Source organism: Myiozetetes cayanensis, unplaced genomic scaffold (assembly GCF_022539395.1).
Source record: "Myiozetetes cayanensis isolate MyiCay16 unplaced genomic scaffold, myiCay2020 scf18, whole genome shotgun sequence".
Classification (NCBI taxonomy): domain Eukaryota; kingdom Metazoa; phylum Chordata; class Aves; order Passeriformes; family Tyrannidae; genus Myiozetetes; species Myiozetetes cayanensis.
Genome location: NW_026087389.1, coordinates 11,953,830 through 11,971,479, shown reverse-complemented (window position 1 = coordinate 11,971,479; position 17,650 = coordinate 11,953,830). Strand labels below are relative to the sequence as shown.

The 17,650-nt window shown below is 63.9% G+C and overlaps 1 protein-coding gene across 1 annotated transcript in view; it reads left to right on the top strand.

The window, feature by feature from the left end:
- The first annotated feature begins 367 nt into the window (after window positions 1–367).
- Window positions 368–17,650, top strand: part of COL7A1 (collagen type VII alpha 1 chain) — a 30,006-nt gene continuing 12,723 nt past the window's right edge. The window contains exons 1-70 of the mRNA XM_050313285.1: window positions 368–429; window positions 1,071–1,161; window positions 1,270–1,450; window positions 1,529–1,688; window positions 1,777–1,870; window positions 1,955–2,113; window positions 2,306–2,469; window positions 2,568–2,697; window positions 2,793–2,915; window positions 3,522–3,671; window positions 4,387–4,506; window positions 4,614–4,760; window positions 4,949–5,065; window positions 5,140–5,289; window positions 5,462–5,590; window positions 5,679–5,825; window positions 5,989–6,114; window positions 6,186–6,329; window positions 6,412–6,537; window positions 6,612–6,758; window positions 6,839–6,967; window positions 7,046–7,192; window positions 7,360–7,479; window positions 7,564–7,710; window positions 7,788–7,924; window positions 8,004–8,130; window positions 8,209–8,352; window positions 8,424–8,581; window positions 8,684–8,731; window positions 8,846–8,872; window positions 8,986–9,030; window positions 9,241–9,333; window positions 9,661–9,732; window positions 10,027–10,062; window positions 10,138–10,191; window positions 10,423–10,491; window positions 10,568–10,681; window positions 10,988–11,014; window positions 11,159–11,212; window positions 11,325–11,387; window positions 11,509–11,568; window positions 11,706–11,741; window positions 11,878–11,922; window positions 12,154–12,189; window positions 12,310–12,354; window positions 12,459–12,494; window positions 12,573–12,599; window positions 12,700–12,732; window positions 12,923–12,994; window positions 13,098–13,157; window positions 13,264–13,299; window positions 13,447–13,527; window positions 13,670–13,705; window positions 13,777–13,821; window positions 13,921–13,992; window positions 14,141–14,185; window positions 14,290–14,316; window positions 14,398–14,439; window positions 15,086–15,166; window positions 15,314–15,349; window positions 15,450–15,485; window positions 15,571–15,651; window positions 16,031–16,066; window positions 16,295–16,366; window positions 16,563–16,607; window positions 16,788–16,823; window positions 16,981–17,016; window positions 17,126–17,230; window positions 17,383–17,418; window positions 17,587–17,622. Coding sequence (XP_050169242.1) covers window positions 1,080–1,161; window positions 1,270–1,450; window positions 1,529–1,688; window positions 1,777–1,870; window positions 1,955–2,113; window positions 2,306–2,469; window positions 2,568–2,697; window positions 2,793–2,915; window positions 3,522–3,671; window positions 4,387–4,506; window positions 4,614–4,760; window positions 4,949–5,065; window positions 5,140–5,289; window positions 5,462–5,590; window positions 5,679–5,825; window positions 5,989–6,114; window positions 6,186–6,329; window positions 6,412–6,537; window positions 6,612–6,758; window positions 6,839–6,967; window positions 7,046–7,192; window positions 7,360–7,479; window positions 7,564–7,710; window positions 7,788–7,924; window positions 8,004–8,130; window positions 8,209–8,352; window positions 8,424–8,581; window positions 8,684–8,731; window positions 8,846–8,872; window positions 8,986–9,030; window positions 9,241–9,333; window positions 9,661–9,732; window positions 10,027–10,062; window positions 10,138–10,191; window positions 10,423–10,491; window positions 10,568–10,681; window positions 10,988–11,014; window positions 11,159–11,212; window positions 11,325–11,387; window positions 11,509–11,568; window positions 11,706–11,741; window positions 11,878–11,922; window positions 12,154–12,189; window positions 12,310–12,354; window positions 12,459–12,494; window positions 12,573–12,599; window positions 12,700–12,732; window positions 12,923–12,994; window positions 13,098–13,157; window positions 13,264–13,299; window positions 13,447–13,527; window positions 13,670–13,705; window positions 13,777–13,821; window positions 13,921–13,992; window positions 14,141–14,185; window positions 14,290–14,316; window positions 14,398–14,439; window positions 15,086–15,166; window positions 15,314–15,349; window positions 15,450–15,485; window positions 15,571–15,651; window positions 16,031–16,066; window positions 16,295–16,366; window positions 16,563–16,607; window positions 16,788–16,823; window positions 16,981–17,016; window positions 17,126–17,230; window positions 17,383–17,418; window positions 17,587–17,622 — 5,877 coding nt within the window. The 5' untranslated portion in view covers window positions 368–429; window positions 1,071–1,079. The remainder of the gene's footprint in view (window positions 430–1,070; window positions 1,162–1,269; window positions 1,451–1,528; window positions 1,689–1,776; window positions 1,871–1,954; window positions 2,114–2,305; window positions 2,470–2,567; window positions 2,698–2,792; window positions 2,916–3,521; window positions 3,672–4,386; window positions 4,507–4,613; window positions 4,761–4,948; window positions 5,066–5,139; window positions 5,290–5,461; window positions 5,591–5,678; window positions 5,826–5,988; window positions 6,115–6,185; window positions 6,330–6,411; window positions 6,538–6,611; window positions 6,759–6,838; window positions 6,968–7,045; window positions 7,193–7,359; window positions 7,480–7,563; window positions 7,711–7,787; window positions 7,925–8,003; window positions 8,131–8,208; window positions 8,353–8,423; window positions 8,582–8,683; window positions 8,732–8,845; window positions 8,873–8,985; window positions 9,031–9,240; window positions 9,334–9,660; window positions 9,733–10,026; window positions 10,063–10,137; window positions 10,192–10,422; window positions 10,492–10,567; window positions 10,682–10,987; window positions 11,015–11,158; window positions 11,213–11,324; window positions 11,388–11,508; window positions 11,569–11,705; window positions 11,742–11,877; window positions 11,923–12,153; window positions 12,190–12,309; window positions 12,355–12,458; window positions 12,495–12,572; window positions 12,600–12,699; window positions 12,733–12,922; window positions 12,995–13,097; window positions 13,158–13,263; window positions 13,300–13,446; window positions 13,528–13,669; window positions 13,706–13,776; window positions 13,822–13,920; window positions 13,993–14,140; window positions 14,186–14,289; window positions 14,317–14,397; window positions 14,440–15,085; window positions 15,167–15,313; window positions 15,350–15,449; window positions 15,486–15,570; window positions 15,652–16,030; window positions 16,067–16,294; window positions 16,367–16,562; window positions 16,608–16,787; window positions 16,824–16,980; window positions 17,017–17,125; window positions 17,231–17,382; window positions 17,419–17,586; window positions 17,623–17,650) is intronic.

Genomic DNA, 17,650 nt, shown 5'->3' with positions numbered 1-17,650 from the left:
TGCTAGATGGAAAACTGCCTTGAGCCTTATTGGAGACTACTCGGCTCCTCAACGAGATCTCAGTGGAAAGTCCAGCAGAAACGCTCCCCGGGGATCCAGCCCTCTCCTGCTTCATCCCCACCTCGTTACTCTTCAGCCCCTGCGCGTTCTGTAGCCAAGGGTGGCACTTGAGGGAGGACAGCCCGAGGAGCCGTTTTCCTTCCTTCTCTCCCAGGGGAACGGGTGGGAAAAGCCCTTTTGGGGGGGGCGGGCTGGGCGGGGGCCGCGCCGCTCCCCCCGCTCTGGACCGCGCTCCGGGCCGCCCTCCATAAAGGGGCGGGAGCGCCGGGGGCCGGTGCGCGCCGGCACCGCCTGCGCCCGGCTCGGCTCGGCACGGAACGGAACAGAACGGCGCGGAGCGGGACGGAGCGGCCCCCGCGGGGACGGCGGGTGAGCGCGGGGCTGTGCCGGGGGTCCCGGGGGCGCTGCGGGGCGACCGAGCCTCCCGCGCGGGCACCCACGGCGCTCGCCCACCCTCCCGCGGCGGGGCTCGCTCCGCCGGGCGGTGCTGGGGCTGGGACCCACCGTGGCCATCGCGGGGGTGTCGGGCCAGGTGTTCCTCGGGGCCGCGTGGGTGGGAAGCGGCGGGACGTGGGGCTGGCGGGCAGGGCTACCCACGCTGGCTCCCCGCTGCCCTAGAGCACCTTCCTGGGGCGGAGGGAGCCCCTGCGGGCTGGGGGACCGGGAGGCAGGAGCGGCCGGGGTGCGCTGCTGCCGGTGCCGCGGCGTGGGCAGGGGAAGGGCTGGCGGGAGGTAGAGCCCGGGCTGGACTGGGAGGGCGGGAGGGCGCTGCCTGTATCCCCCGCACTGTGGGCAACCCCACCGGCTGTACACGGGCCAGCTGCTGCCTCCCTGCCCCGGCCTGAAGCGGGGCTCTCCCTGCGCCGTGGGGTGCCTGGGACGGCACTGGCACCCTGCCCTCCCAGCGCTGCCAGGCGTCCTGGCACGGGTGGTGCTGGGAACCTCCCCGACTGCTGTCCCCGAGGTGTGGAGCTGCTGCGGGGCCATGATGGCAGCATCCTCTCTTGCAGGTTCCCACAATGAGCGGCCAGCTCCTGTTCCTGGCTGTGCTCCCCACGCTCCTGGGTCCCCTGCCTGCCATGGCGCAGAAGAGGAGCCAAGGTGGGTGCTGAGCACTGGGTGCATGCAGCGGGTGGGATGATGAGAGAGGCCCAGCACCACTGGGCCATTGTGCTGGTCCACACCCTGAGAACTGTCACTGCCCCACAGCTGTGTGTGAGGATGTGCTGGAGGCTGACATCGCCTTCCTGGTGGACGGCTCGTCCAGCATTGGCAGGAACAACTTCCGCACCGTCCGCACCTTCATGGATGACCTGGTGGCGCCCTTCGTGCAGGTGGTGGGTGAGAAGGCAGTGCGCTTCGCCGTGGCACAGTACAGCGATGACCCACGGTGAGCCCCGGGGAGGGGGCATGTGGGGCAGCAGGGGGGCAGAGCTGGGAGGTGACACTGTCCCCCTGCACTCCCCAGGGTGGAGTTCACCTTCTCCCAGCACACTGACGGCACAAGTGTCCGGAAGGCCATCCAGCAGCTGAGCTACAAGGGTGGCAACACGCGGACTGGTGCTGGCTTCCGCTATGTTGCTGACAACTTCTTTGGCCCCACACAGCTCCGGCCTGGGGTCCCCCAGGTACATGGAGGGCTCTGGCGACACAGGGAGAAGTGCTGGGTCCATGGACCCCATGCTGGGTCTCACATCTCTTGCCTGACCCCCACAGATCTGCATCCTCATCACAGATGGCAAGTCCCAGGATGATGCCGAGGGGCCGGCAGCAAAGCTGAAGAGTCAGGGCATCAAGATTTTTGCCGTGGGTGAGCAAGGCTTCAGCACCATATGAGGGGTTCTCCTGCTTGGTTCAGGGTCCCTCCCTCACCCATCGTCTCCATTCCTCCCAGGGGTTAAGAATGCTGACCACAAGGAGCTCGTTCGTGTGGCCTCAACGCCTACTGAGGCCTTCTTCTCCTACGTTGGTGACTTCAAGCTGCTGAGCACACTGGTGCCACTGATGACACGCAGAGTGTGCACGAGTGTTGGGGGCACCCTGCGCCTGCTGGGTATGGGCCCCCATCCTCCTCCCTGACAGGAGTCAGGCTGTGCTCACCATGGGTGCATTCTTAGCACCCATCCCTACCCAAATTGCCTTCCTGCTCATACCATCCCAATGGACACGCATTTCTGCTGTCCTGTAAAGGTCTCCTCTCTGCCTCGTGCACCCTGGAACTGACAGCCCCTGTGCTTCCCCACAGATGGGCAGAGCCATACTGGCCCCTCCAACCTAGAGATCCTGGAGCGGGGCTTTGACCAGCTGCGGATCCGCTGGACGGCAGCCAGCGGCCCTGTCACTGGCTACCGGGTGCAACACGTGCCGCTGACAGGGCTGGGGCAGCCGATCATGGCAGAGAGGCAGGAGGTGAGTGCTCCTACCTGGCTGCTCAGAGTTCCTGGGGGTCCCCAGAGGCTCCACAAGTGACCTGGGGATGTTGAGGGGATGACACTGTTCCTGCCCAGGTGAGCCTGGGGCCACGGGAGACGAGCACTGTGCTGCGGGGACTGCGCGTGGGGACGGAGTACCTGGTCACTGTCACTGCCCAGTACGCCAACAGCGTCGGCGAGTCAGTGTCCAGCCGAGCACGGACCCGTGAGTGTCCATACCCTTGGGGACAGGGGCGAACGCAGGCACTGAGTGCCTGCACATGGGGCTGGGAGCTCATCCCTGCTCCTGTGTGCCCCCAGAAAGCCGTGCTGGCTCCATGCTGGATTTTCGCGTGGTGGATACTGGAGCAACCTTCCTGCGGCTGGCCTGGCAGCCTGGCCCTGAGCTCCCCCAGGGCTACAGCCTCAGCTACACCATGCAAGGTGAGGGGACGGTCCCTGCAAGGCTCAGTGCTGCCTGGATGCCGTGCCTTTGCACAGCCCCGTGGGCACGGGGAGTGCATGGGTGGGGGTTGATGCAGGGGTGCATGCCCAGAGTGCTGCAGGTGTGTGCACGCCCGCCTTCACCTCGGCAGCCGGCACGCGTGCGTGGGCTGTGGGGCACGCGTGTGTGCAGGGCTGTGCAGGCAGCCTGTGTATCCCAGCTCCCGGAGGCTTCATGCACGAGGCTCGGAGCGTGTGCTTGGGTGTGCATGATGGCCAGGAGCCCACGGGTGCACCCCAACTCAGGGCTGGGAGCTCAGGCACACATCTGCCCCCATGACTGCTGCACGTGGGGGGCAGGCAGCAGACCCGGTCCCAGCCAGGGGCTGGGCTGGAGCCGCACACCTGGCAGCCCCGCCCTGGCCCTGGGCGATCCAAGGGGTGCCCCTGCCCTGGCCCATGTCCCAGCCTCTCCCGGTACTCCCCACCCCTGGCAACAACTGGCATCCTCAGGGCAGGGTGCCAGCCCACAGACACCCCTTCCCTGCTGGACCTGGTGTGTTCCATGTCCTTGTACCCACCCACACTCCTCTACTGTCCTTCCAGGAGCAGCTCAGGGGGAGGAGAAGAGCCTGGGGGCCAGTGCACAATCAGCCACACTCAGCAACCTGCGCCCCGACACGGAATACGTGGTGGTGCTCCGACCCCGCTACGCACAGCAGCCTGCTGTCCCTGCCACCCTCACCGCCCGGACACGTAAGCACTGTGCCTGGCCCTGGGCTCAGCTGGGGTTAGGGATGGGTTCCCAGCACAGGGATGTCCCTCCAGTCGCTGTGCCTCATGGGGATGGGGCTGCCAGGCTCATTGCAGCCTGTGGGAGTGGGGCTGGGATGGAGGTGAGCACGATTACAAGGTGATGCTCTGAGCCCCAAAAGTTGGTCCCAGGGCAGGGTGCAGCACTGTGCGCTTCCAATTTCCTTTGCAGCCTTCTGGGAGTGTTTCGACCAGAGCTTTCCTCACATGACGTAAAAATTCTGACTGAAAAAATGCAGTTGTTTTTTTTTTTTTAAATTTGAATACAGTGCTCTGCAGGAGGAAAATGTGGTTTCCACCAGGAAAAAGGGTGGTGGAAAGCAAGTAGAAGTGAGGGTGAGGCACTCTGGGCAAACCTTTGCAAGCCTCAAATTTTGGCAAACCAATTCCTTCAGCTGCCCCAGGCAGTCTTAACCCACAGAAAGTATTTAAGGCATTAAGAGGAAGGCTTTGAGCTCCACTTTGCAGGAGTTTGTTGCTTTGAAGGAGCTGCCTGGGCGCGGGCTGCACTCAGTGACCTCAGTGCAGTTCAGCATCCATGAGCAGGGGAAAGAGGGCTTCTTGCCTCTGGAGCAGGAAGTTTGCAGATGAAGGTGATTTCTGCTGCCCCCTGCCTTATTCTCATGTGGGGGATGGACAGGCACCTCTCTTCCCGCAGGGCATCTGGTGGGTGTGCAGCACTTGGCCGTCCACAACATCTCAGCACAGAGCATGCTGCTGGCCTGGCAGCCTGCCAGCGGTGCCACTGGCTACCGGCTGTCCTGGGCGACCCTCGCAGGTAGGTGCCTGTTCCAGAGCTTGTGGCCCCTAGGAGGAGGGACAGGAAGGGGCTGGTGGCACCCGCTGCCCAAAGCCCCCAAGAGACTGCTGCACTGGCTCCCACAGGGCAGGACAGGCACAGGGTGGACCTGGATGCCGGGCGAACGTCACACGCACTGGTGGGGCTGCAGCCCAACACCGACTACGTGGTGACGGTGGCCCCGCTCTTCGGGGAGCTGGAGGGGCCCACAGCCACCCTGCGGCAGAGGACAGGTAGGTGTTGGGTAGGTGATGCCATCCTGCTGCTGGCCTGTACTCCACCCTGGGATGAGGCCAGAACCATCTGCCATTGCCCCACATGCTCCCTATCCTGGTGTGTGTGGGGACTGGAGACCTGCTGGGGTGGGTGGCTGGCAGCAGAGTGGCACAGGATAGCTTGGCCCATGGGGTTCCTCTTGCAGAGGCAGGTACGGACCAGACACTGCAGACCAACATCCTGGGTCCCACATCCATCCAGGTGCTCTGGACCAGTGCCCGTGATGCCCGTGGCTACCGCCTAGAGTGGAAGAGAGCCACAGGTGGGCTCAGGGTGCCTGTTGCCCCTGCGGGCTCTCCCTGCCAGCAGCTGGTAGTGACCCTTTCCTCCCCACAGGACCAGAGCCCCCCAGAACGGTGTCTCTCCCCAGCAGCACCAATACTTACCAGCTGACTGGGCTGAAGCCAGGTACCGAGTACCGCATCACCCTCTACACGCTCTATGATGGTGGGGAGGTGGCCACCCCTGTCACCACCTTCCAGACAGGTGAGTGACTGCTGTGGGTCCCCTGGGTTGTCCCCCATGTGGCACTGCTCAGCCTGGGGACCCCCTTGGCCATGAGACCCCTCAGCTGCCTGGTTGTGACCCAGGATGACTATGGGGGGCTGTGCTGTCCAGGCTGTGCAGCCCCAGCTGTGCCTCACACATCCCCTCACAGGTGTGGAGGGGGCCGTGGGCGCTGTGTCAGACCTGCGGCTCGTGGAGGAATCGGGCAGGTGGGTGCGGCTGAGCTGGACCGGTGTCCCTGGTGCCACCGAGTACAAAGTGGTGGTGCGCAACAACCAGGGTGAGTCTGTGGGCAGGGGCACGGGTGGCACCTGGGGGACCCTGACCGGCTGACACTGAGGGTGTCCGCACTGCCCCCCTCCCGGCAGATGGCACGGAGAGGACGAGGCGCATCCCAGGCAGCCAGACGGGGCTGGAGCTGGGTGATCTCCGGGAGGGCATCACCTACCTGGTGCGTGTCTCGGCGCTGGCAGGCAGCCGGGAGGGCAGTGCTGCCACGCTCCCCGTCCGTCTCAGTAAGTCCACATCAGAGTTTAGCACCAGGATTGCTGGTACTGCATTTTCCCACTCCGGCATGCATTTGTCCTCTATCCCCCTGGAACCCCTTGGGGTGGCAGGGTGGCTCTGGGGTCCCTCTGGACTCCCCAAGGTGACACTGTGGTGCCATGGGGGGTGCAGAGTACCCAGCTGTGGGCAGCGTCTCGGAGCTGCGGGTGACGGAGGCCGGTCCCAGCCAGCTGCGGGTCACCTGGCGAGGGCTGCCAGGCGCTGGGGGCTACCTGCTGACGTGGCGAGGCAGCGACGGTGAGTGTGTGGACTGTGAGATGCTGTGGTGGCAGTGCTGGAGCCCTTCCTATCCCAGCCATCTGTGTTAGGTGTGAAGCAATCCCGCTTCCTCCCTGCCGATCCCACCGTCTTCACCATCGAGGGGCTGCGTGCTGGCATCGTCTACACCGTCGGTGTCTCAGCTATCATGGATGGCCGCGAGGGCAGCCCCGTCACTGCCACGGGACGGATAGGTGAGGTGTCCTCCTGCCTGTCAATGCTGTCTGGTGCCACACGCTGTGAACCTCGGTGACAGTGGCCCTCTTGGTGTCACAGCACCTGAGCAGGTGGGGACGGTGACCCAGCTGGAGGTGCAGGCATCCAGGAGCAACGTTGCCCGTGTCACCTGGGTTGGTGTGCCAGGAGCCACTGCCTACCGCGTGGTGTGGAGCCGTAGGGACGGTAATGTGGGACGAGGATGGGGATGGGCTGTGAGTGTGGCAGGGTGGGTGGGCTGATGCCGCAGTCCTTGGCAGGGGGCTCTGAGAATAGCCGGCGAGTTCCTGGACACACCAACTCCTTTGACATCCCCGACCTGGAGGGAGGTGTCTCCTACACTGTGAAGGTGACGGCACTCATCGGCAACCGGGAGGGCAACCCCGTCTCCATTGTCGTCACCACCCGTGAGTGCTGGGGCAGGGGGCAGCGCTCCAGAATGGCACTGGGCACCACTTCCCCTAACACCTGCCCCTTTGCCCCACAGCGGAGGCAGTCCCACTGCCCCTTGTCAGTGGCTTCCAGGTGACGGAAGCCTCGGAGACCCGCCTGCGCCTGGCCTGGTTGCCGGCAGCTGGCAGCACCGGGTACCGCCTGGTCTGGCGCCTGGCTGAAGGTGAGTGTGGCCAGCCAGCACCCCTGCAAACGCACCAGTCCCCACCCCCACCTGCTAACCCCTCTCTGCCCCTGGTAGGGGGGCCCCAGCGCAGCCAGCAGCTCCCAGCCACCTCTAGATCCTATGACCTGGCTGGGCTGGAGCCAGGCCGGCGCTACCACATCAGCATCACCAGCCTGGTTGGCAGCCGGGAGAGCGAGCCAGCCACTGTCACTGCCATCACTGGTAAGGGACTGCCTGGTGCCAAGGTGACATCAGCCCCCTGACACATGGCTTGAGCCCAGAGGGGCACCCAGGAACTGGGCTGTCCCAGCCCTGGGCTGGGGAGGGAGCTGGGAGCAGGTTGGAGGCTGTCCCTTGGGTCTAGGACTCCCTTTCCTCCTCCTTGGCAGCTGCCCCAGGCCACATCACCAGCCTGCGGGTGACAGATGTGCGGAGAGATTCAGTGACACTCACCTGGACCCCAGTGCCCGGTGCCTCTGGCTACATCCTTTCCTGGAGCCCTCCTGCAGGTGAGATGAAGGGGTGGCCCCTGGACAGTGGGCAGCATCCCCATGGGGGCTTGCTGATCCCCCTGACTGTGCCCTGGGTGGCAGCCGGTGGGGAGAAGGAGCGGACACTGCCCAGCGCTGCCAGCTCCCAGCAGGTCTCCGGGCTGCGCCTGGGCCAGCGCTACACCTTCACCCTCCGCCCGCTCCTGGGGAGTGCCCCCGGCGCCGAGACATCCGTCAGCGAGCGCACAGGTACGGTGTGCTCACTGCAGGGGTGGGCTGGGCTTGTCTCCACTCTGATGGTGGCTTCACCCGTTCCCTGCCCACAGTCTGCAGGGATGCCCGTGGTGACGTTGTCTTTCTGGTGCATGGCACCCGTGACAGCTCCTCGGGTGCCGACGCTGTCCGCACCCTCCTCTCCAACACTGTGTCCGCCCTGGGGCGCCTGGGCCCTGAGGGCACCCAGGTAGGGTGCTACTGCAGCGGTGGGGGCACAGGGGCCATGGGCAGGCCACGGTGCCCACTGCTCCCCTGCACCTTTGCAGGTGGCTCTGGCCACATACAGCTACCGCAGCCTGCCCTGGCTGCTCCTCAACCGCTCCAGCGACCTGCCCGCTGTGCTGGAACAGATCCGCACCATACGCTACGAGGAGCCCAGCGGCAATGCCATCGGTGAGGGGCTGCACTGGGAGCTGGGCCAGTGGCTGCCGGGATCCTGCTGACTGTCCCCTCCTCCTTCTCCCTCTCTAGGGGCAGCCATCACCTTTGCCAGGACCTACCTGCTGAGCCCCGGCGCAGGGCGCCGGCCCAGGGTGCCAGCGGTGCTGGTGGTGCTGGCTGACGGCCCCTCTGGGGACGATGCCATCGCTGCGGCCAGGGATGTCAAGGCTGGGGGTGAGAATGGATGGGATCTCAGCAGGGTGTGCAGGGAGTTCTGTGGGGTGCTGAGGGTGCTCTTGGCTCAGGGGTGCAGGTGCTGGCGGTGGGCTTCGAGGGGGCAGACCGGGAGCAGCTCCGGCGCATGGTCACCAGCGAGGACCCGCGGTACATCTACCATGGAGACAGCCTGGCAGAGCTGGAGGGAGAGCTCACTGATGACCTCTGCACCATCATCTCCACCAGGGTAAGGTCAGAGTGCCTCAGGGGGTGTGGAGGGGGGCAGTCCTATATAAGCCAGGGGATTCTCCTGCCCCTGGGTTCACACAGGCTTGTCTTGTCTTGCCAGCCAGAGCCAGAGCCGAAGCCGAAGCCCTGCACTGTGCAGTGCCCCAAGGTGAGCATCCACACTGTCTGCCATGGACAGGGGAAGCTGCCAATGGCAGCAGCTCAGTGGGGAGTCAAACACAGGGGTGCCAGCCCATAACCCCTTCCCTCTGTCCCCTTGCAGGGTGAGAAGGGAAACCGTGGTGAGACAGTGAGTACTTTGGTGTCCCCACCCACCTGGTGGCTCTGGGGGGGGTCTGCATCCCCTAAACCATGCTGGTATCAGCCCAAAGGGGATGCTCACTGCTGACTTTGTTTCTACAGGGACAACAAGGACGTGTGGGACCACCAGGCCCCCCTGGCCAGCCGGTAGTATCCTGCTGAAGGGGGGGAGATGGGAGACAAATGGCTGGCAGGGGCAATGACATAGTTCCCATGTCCTTGTTCTCTTCTCCCTTTGTCCTGCCAGCAGGTGGGAGTGGGGCAAGAACCTGTCCAACTCTTTGCCACAGGGGCAGACAGGGAACACCTCTTGACCACCACCTACCACCCAACCCATCCTCTCCACTGTCCCTCCAGGGTCGCCATGGCCTGCCTGGCCCTTCAGGACCCCCAGGGCCACCAGGTCCACCAGGAGAGAGCTTTGAGCGTCCAGGCAAGAAGGGGGACAGGGTGAGTACTGCTGACTCCCTCACCCAGACACCCCAAGGTTCCTGGGCACAGTGACCTGGCCCCTGGGGCCTGCCTCTACCCCTCATCCCTCTGTTCTCCTCCTCACCCAGGCTGGAGGAGGGATCCCCTTGAAGAGCCCCAGTCCAGCCCCACACTGGTCCCTCACACCCCCGCTCAATACACAGGGGAAAGGCACCCCTAAACTCAGCTCTGCTGTGGGGCTGCTCTGGGCTCCCAGTGCCAGAAGCAGCACTGCCCGGGGCACTGGGGGGGTCTGGCAGTGCTGGAGAACATCAGGTGCTGGTGTGATGCTCCTCTCTCCTGCAGGGATTCCCTGGAGCTGATGGAACACCGGGAAGTCCTGGACGCCCAGGGAATCCTGGATCACCTGGGCAGCCGGTGAGTAGGGATGTCCCTTGGGTTTGCTGCTGCATGGTTGGCTCTTCCCATCACCCTGCCTGCTCCCTAAGCCTGCCTCTGCCTACCTTTTCCTTGTACTATCTCAGTATCTGGCAAAGTCACTGCTGTCTCTGTGTGTGTACCCAGGCCAAGGGTACTGGGAAGGGACTGTCTATCCCTGTTTTGGCTGGAACTCCCATCCCATCCCATCCCATCTCTGCTCCCATCCCATCCTATCCCTGCTCCCCCAGCTGGCAGGGACATGCATTCACCTCCTGAGCTGTTGTTTTCCAGGGCATCCAGGGAGTCCCTGGTCCCCGAGGGGATCCTGTGAGTATGGCCCCAAGCCCTCCCCAGACCCACTCTCACCCAGCATCCCCTCTCACTCTTATCTTTCCTTCCCAGGGACCACGGGGGCCAATGGGACTTTCTGGCCTAAAGGGGGAGAAAGGTGAACCGGTAGGTGATGAGCAGGGGCTGCCCCATGGGAGTCCCTGGGGAGCAGTGGGGACCCTGGTGGACACATCTTGGCCCCTGGCATCTCCTGGTACTTGGTGTCTGGTGTCTGACCCCAGGGTCTTCCCATCTCCCTGCCAGACTCCCAGCCTTGTGTCACTGTGGCCCCTGTCCTGCACTGGGGGCACATAGGGCACATGGGGACACTGATTTTTCCTCCCCATTCTTGTTCAGGGAGAGCCCAGGGTGATCACAGACGGAGAACAGGGGCTACCAGGCCCGAGAGGGGAGCCAGGTGTGCCGGTAGGTCTGGGGGTATGGATGTGGTACCCACAGCCCACGTCACACCCACAACTAATGGAGCATCTCTGTCCTCCAGGGCAACCCTGGCTCCCCTGGGATCCCTGGCCCACGGGGGCCTCTTGGTGATCCAGGCCCCCCTGGTCCAGTTGGACCCTTGGGGCCACCAGGACCTCCAGGAGAGTTTGTGAAGGTACATCCTCTAGCTGCTGCATGGGATGTGGGCAGGTGGATGGGAGAACAGCCAGCAGCTTGGAGCTGATCCCCTGTGGACTTCTCCTGGTCCTGCTTGTGGGCTGTGCCCCCACCAGCTGTGCCTGCACACACTTGTACCTGCATGAGCTGTTGCTGGCACTGGGCAGTGTGGGGAGAGGCACATGGTGTGCACGTGCCCTGATACCAGCTATGATGGGCTCTGCCCAGCTTGTTCCCCTTCTATTCGAGAAGGGCACGTGGGAAGAGCACAGACTTGCCCTTATTTGCAATTTTGCCCTCACAGGGAGAAAAGGGTGACCGAGGGGAAAGGGTGAGTGTTTCTGCATTTCCCTGACTCCTCTGCCCTCCTGGATGGAGATCCCTTGAGTGTCCAAGGGCACTGCAACCCCTCAGCTTGCTGGGAAGGACTGAGCCCCCAGTGCAACCACACAGGAGCTGACCCCTGTCTCTGCAGGGCCCCCCTGGACTCGTGGATGGGGCAGCACCTCGAGGGGAGCCTGGACCCCCGGTGAGTCCGGCCCCTAGGCCGGCAGGGATGGCAGAGGGGAACAGGGTTGCAGTGGCTGTGTGACCCCAGGGCCAAGCTGCATCCCCAGGGGCTGAGCTGTTCTCTCTTGCAGGGCCTGCCTGGGGACCCTGGGCCCCGGGGACCTGCCGGGCCCCCTGGCCTGAAGGGAGAGAAGGTAAGAGAGGATGCTCCCTCCTGGGACTGGACCTCACACTACTCTCCAGGGGGGATTCCCATCCCCACCTCATGGATATCCCCATTTCATGGGAGTGGCTGTCACCTTTCCTAATCCCCAGGGTGATGGCACAGAAGGTTTTCCAGGGTCTCCTGGCCGCCCCGGGGACCCAGGAGATCGGGTGAGTTTCCTGAGAGAAGGTAAGGTGGGCAGGAGCTGCCATGCTGGTGAGCCGAGCCCTGAGGGCACCCGCTTTGGACAGCCTGGGCATTTGTCCTGCCACACCAAAGGTGACAATGTCTTCACCCTCCTTTGCAGGGCCCTCGGGGACCACCAGGGGAGCAGGGCAGGAAGGTTAGTGGTGCAGGGACTGAAGGGATGCTCTCGCCTTGCCTTTGGCAGGATGAGAAGGGTTCTGGGTTCTGTGTCAGGACCATGATGTCCCCCCATGGGTCCTGCTGCCCTTGACTCTGTTTTTCTCCTGCACCAGGGAGAGCGTGGGGCACCAGGAGAGCTGGGAGAGACGGGAGAGAAGGTGAGAAGGCACTAGAGAGGAACTGTGCCATTCAACAGCATTGGCAGTTCCTGGTGTCCCTGTGGCCCCATGGCAGCTGTGTCTGGGGATTGCTGTCAGAACTCCAGTGGTCTTGGATGGGATTCAGGGCTGGCCTGGGCTCCGAAGGGCTCTGGGGCAGTGTGTGGGATGGGAATAGTGTGGCATGGAGGGAGGAAGCTCCCTGAAACCCTCCTCTGCTTTGCTCTGTAGGGGGACCGTGGTGTGCCAGGCCCTGAGGGTGAGAAGGTTAGTGTGCTGGGGTGACTCTGGCCATGCCTCAGTGACACCTGCTCTGCACTGGAGCAACCACTCTGGAATGGGGTGGCAGGATTCCCCTGACACCCTCCTCTTCCTCCTCTCCTGCAGGGTGAGACAGGAGCCCCGGGGCGCCCAGGGCCATCAGGCAGAGAGGTGAGTCGAGGCAGCAGTCAGGGTGCTGTGGAGCAGGGGCTGCCATGCCCTGGGGGCATGTCCCCAGGCACTTCCAGCCCCTGAGGTCTCTTCTCTTGCCACAGGGAGCTCCAGGACCGGCTGGCCCCCGGGGAGAGAAGGTGAGGGCAAAGTGGGGTCTCAGTGGGGTGGCAGAGACGGTGGGGAAGGGGCTGGTGATGACACCTGTCTATCCACAGGGTGATCCAGGACCACCTGGCAAGCCAGTAAGTGATGCTGCCCAGCGGGTCCACCTCTGCCTGTCCCAGCCCCAGGACAGGGAGCAATGGGCAGCGCCCAGCACGGTTTCCTCTGCTTCCCCCCCAGGCTCCTATCGTGGCTGGTGTTGGAGGAGAGAAGGTAACCCTGACCTAGCTGTGCCCTCCTGTTCTGCAACAGCATCCTCTGGGCATGGCCATGGCCTGGGATGGGGGATTGCACAGCTGGGCATTGACCTGAGGGGATGCTTGTCCTAGTCCCAGGCCTGGCTGTTCACAGCTGCAGTGGGGAAAAAGGGGGTGGTTTGGGGTGCTGATTTTGTTTGCTCCAGGGTGACAGAGGATTCCCAGGACCAGAAGGACCTCCTGGCCCCAAGGGTGATACAGGAGATAAAGGGGCCCGTGTGAGTACTGCCTGAGGATGGGAGGCACAGGGCATGTGGCACAGCCCTCCCTGGACTCATGGTGTCTGTACCATTGCTTCACGCTGCATCCTTTTGTGTCTAGGGTGCCCCTGGCCTGAGCATCCCAGGACCAGCCGGTCCCAAAGGCGAGCAGGGCGATCGGGTGAGTCTGAGTGCACCCCGGGGTGCTGGCTCATGGTCCTGGTCCCTACCCTGGTCCGGGATCACTGAGGTTCCCGGTGACACATGCTCTTCTCTTCAACAACCAGGGTAACGTTGGCCTCACAGGCAGGAGTGGCCCGAAGGTACTGTCACTGCAGGAGACACTGCCCTCTGTCCATCTGTCCATCCATTCATCTGTTCATCGGGCTCTGGAGGGACCGTCTTCTTCCCCTGGCAGCCCATGTGCTGCCCCCACACTGCCCTGACCTGTTGCCTCTTCCCTTGCCTAGGGTGACCCTGGGGAGCCAGGGGAGAAGGGGGAGCCGGGCCGAGCGGGCACCCCAGGGCAGACTGGGATGCGAGGCAAGGAGGTAGTATGGGGCAAAGGGGAGGTGGGACCAGGGGCCATGGGGCACTGTGGCCCCGTGGAGATGGGGGGCTGGCAGGGAGCAGGGGGATGCTGGTGACTTGTGCTTTTCTACCCTGGCCGGTGCCTGCTGACCTGTGCTGCAGGGAGAGCGAGGAGAGAAGGGTGATGAAGGCACCCCGGTAAGTGAGGACCCCCCAGGACCACTGTCCCCCTCCCCACTGCCCCCCACTCACCCCCTCTCTCCCCACAGGGTGAAGCAGGTCCTCCTGGCAAGCCTGGAGACAGGGGTCCCCGGGTAAGTGCAGGGCTGGGGGGCACCCTGGAGCAAGCGAGATGCCTGTGGCCTTTGGGGTGGCTCCTGCTAATGCACACCCTCCCTCTGCCCTCCAACCAGGGCCTCCCCGGCTACCGGGGCCTCCCCGGGGAGAAGGGTGACCCAGGGGACCCAGGTCCTGAAGGCAGGAATGTGAGTACCCCCTGTGTGTGCCCACTGCTCCATGGGCACCACCACACCTCGCACCCCATCGCCCTGCACCCACACTTACCCCAGGGGTACCACCACCCCATGGGTCCTCCATTCTGTCCCACTCTCACTCCATCCCTCTTTCCCACAGGGCAGCCCTGGAGCACCAGGGAACAAGGGTGACCGTGGGGAGCCGGTGAGTGATGCTGGGCCATGTATGGCCCCCACCCCAGAGACAGCCCTGCCCTCCCTGGGGCCGTGTCAGCTCCCCTTAACCCATTACCCTCACCCTTCTTTCAGGGGCCTGCTGGACCCCCAGGACGAACCGTAAGCTCTACTCCCTCTTCTCCCTGCCCATGGGCTGCTGCCCTGTCCTGAGTGCTCTGACAGCTCCTCTCTGCCCCACAGGTGGACGTGGGGCTCGGAGGAGTGGGGGAAAAGGGTGAGAAGGTAACGAGTGAGTCCCTGGGATGCTGGTGGTGGGATATGCTTTTCTGTCCCCTGCTGGCCTCTGACTGGGCACTGGGATCATGGTCCATGAAGCCCTCCCTGCCCAAAACAGCCCCTGCCACATGGAGCTAATGTGCACCACACCTGAGAGGCACATGGGATCTGGGGGGCATATGGGATCTGGGGGACACCTGGGCTGACACTCCTGTGCAGTGCTGAGAAGAGGGTGCCATTTTGCAAGGTCCCTGTAGGGCTGAGGTCCCCAAAGGAGCCAGCATGCTCCTGGCTCCCCAGCCCCACAGGGATCCCATGGCAGCACCCCACACTCTTGGTGTTCAGCATTTATGGCCCAGCTTAGACTCAGGGCAGTTTTGGCCTCGGGCTGTGCTCTGTGCTGCGTGGCATCTTGGTCCCAAGCCATGGCCAAGCTGGCTCCTGGCTCAGCAGTGCTGCCCAGTGCATTTCTTCTGCAACCACTCTCTGGCCCCTCGGGGGCCGTGTTGAGTCCAGCCACCTCTTTTTCAATCTCTCATTTTGAGACCCTTGCTATCATCCCACCCTTAAACGACAGAGGTGCTCAGCGTGTGCTCAGGCACAGGCTCGGCACAGGGCAGTACCCTCTGACCACCGTGCCCTTCCCTGGCAGGGGGATCCTGGGGACCCTGGCGAGGATGGTGCGAAGGGCGCCCGGGGCGATGCCGGCTCCCCTGGCCTGCCTGGAGAGAGGGTAGGTGCTGGGTCCCGGGTGTGGGACAGGAAATGATGATCTGCAGGAGAGCTGGGGATCCTGGTGTGCAGGGGGTGGCGGGTAAGCACCCACGATTCCCTCCTATTCCCACCACACCCCAGTGCTGAGCGTGTCTCTCTCTTGCAGGGTTTGGAGGGCCCCCGTGGCTCCCCTGGTGCTCGGGTGAGTGTCCCCATTCCCATGGGGGTCTGGGTAGGGGACCTGTGCCCTGTTCATCTCCTGTTCGTGGGAGATGATGCTCACTGTTCTTCCCACCTCACAGGGTGACCCTGGGGACAGAGGCCTTCCAGGAGAGAAGGTGAGGGGACTGGGGGCTGGAGGCTGCCCCATGACACCCCTATCCCATCTCACAGCTCCAACACTCCTGCCCTACTCTCTTACAGGGAGATCGTGGCCCACCAGGTCTGGATGGCCGCAATGGGCTGGAAGGCAAACCTGGGCCACCGGGCCCTGCTGGGCTGCGGGTGAGCATGGTCCAGGGTGGGGGACACGGCTGTCCCTGGGGGCTGTGGGTGATCATGGTCCAGGGTGGGGGACACAGCTGTCCCTGGGGGCTGTGGATGATCATGGTCCAGGGTGGGGGACACAGCTGTCCCTGGGGGCTATGGATGATCATGGTCCAGGGTGGGGGACACAGCTGTCCCTGGGGGCTATGGGTGATCATGGTCCAGGGTGGGGGACATGGCTGCCCCTGGGCACTGTGGGTGGGAGCTGGGGATGGAAGGACAATGGTGTGAGAGGAGCTGTTCCCCTGGGCATCCTCTGCTCCAGGCTGGGGATGCTTCTCAGGGGGGCTTTGGCAGGGTAGGGGTGTCCCTGCCCTCACCTTCTCCCTGTCTGCAGGGGGACCTGGGCAAGCAAGGGGACCCTGGCAGGGATGTAAGTACCTCCGGAGAGGGTGGGTTTTGGTGTGCTCCTGCTGGGGCCATTGTACTTGCAAGGGACTGATGTCCTGTTCCATTCTTCTTGGTCTGGGGCAGTGCAGCAGGACCCTCCTCTGTCCCCAGCAGGGTGCCACTGTCCCAGTCACACTCCCTCCTCCCAGAGCTGGCTGGGGCAGATGGATGCCCTGCTGCCCTGTGCTCCCCCCATCTCCTTTCCCTGCAGGGGCTGCCTGGGCTGCGTGGGGAGCAGGGACCGCCTGGCCCCGTTGGCCCACTGGGACCACCTGGCATCCCTGTAAGTACCAGCCACCCTGCACCCTGGGGACACATCCTGCCCTATGCTCTCTGCTGAATCCCAGCCGGATCCATCTGCTGGGGCTTGCCCTGTGCCCAGCTCCCCACTCCCTGCACCCTGGGGCTGCAGTGGGGCCAGGGACCCCTGGCTGGTGGAGAGCTAGAGCGCCTCTCTCACTGCTTTTTCTTCCTCCCAGGGCAAACCCGGTGAGGATGGCAAACCTGGCCTCAACGGCAAGAACGTGAGTAGGGGGAGCAGGGCTGGGCTTTGGAGCTCTCCCAGGGGTGCTGAGGGACAGTGATCCCAGTACAGCACAAAAGTGAGGGGAGGATGTGGCAGAGCTCTGAGCCAACCCCCTGTCCTTGTGGTGCCCATGCCGAGATGGTCAAGTTGGGCTCTGACTGGCAGCCTTTGTCCCCAGGGAGAAGATGGAACACCAGGAGAGGATGGGAGAAAGGTAAGGAGACGAGCCATGGGTTGTCTCTGTGTGGTCCCTGCATGGTCACCCTGTGATCCCCACAAGCCTGGTGGCTCCTCCCTGCCTGGACCAGGAGCATCATTCTGGGGCATGTGAATGGGGCAGCATCCCTCTAACTCCTTTCTCTCCTGGTTAGGGAGACAAAGGTGATATGGGACCACCTGGCCGAGAGGTGAGTACTCCCTGCAGAGGAGCGTGGCGATGGGGGGTGCTGAGGACATGTCCCTGCCAGGGACAGACCTGGGTCCCAGGTCCTGGGGGTGACACAGCTCTCTCGTCAGGGCCGCAGTGGTGCCAAGGGTGAGCAGGGGGACAGAGGTGTGCCAGGCCCTCTCGGCCCCCCTGGCCTCCCCGGTGTCCCAGGGCAGGTCGGCCCACCAGGCCAGGTGAGTAGTTCTCGAGCCCACGGTGCCACCCAGCACCAGACCCTCATCCAGGCTACTGTGAGCCAGGCAGGACCCCTGTCCATGGCTCCCTCAGGGCACTGCCCTGTGTCCATGGGTTCTGGGTGCCATTGTGTCCCCTCTGTGTCTTCCAGGGCTCCCCAGGCCTCCGTGGGGTGGCTGGACCAAAGGTACGTGTGCCCCTGCTCCAGAGCCCCTCAAGGCAAAGGTCTGAGGGGCCCTGTGCCAGAGGGAACAAGTCCTTGGCAGGCTCCCAAGATGACAGGGCTGGACCCTGGTGCTGCAGTTGGTGCCAGGCAGCTTGACTCTGCCCCCTTGACCCCTTTGCTGTGTTTCAGGGGGACCCAGGGGAGCCCGGACTGCAAGGAGAGCCCGTGAGTACCCAGCACTGAGCCTGACAAG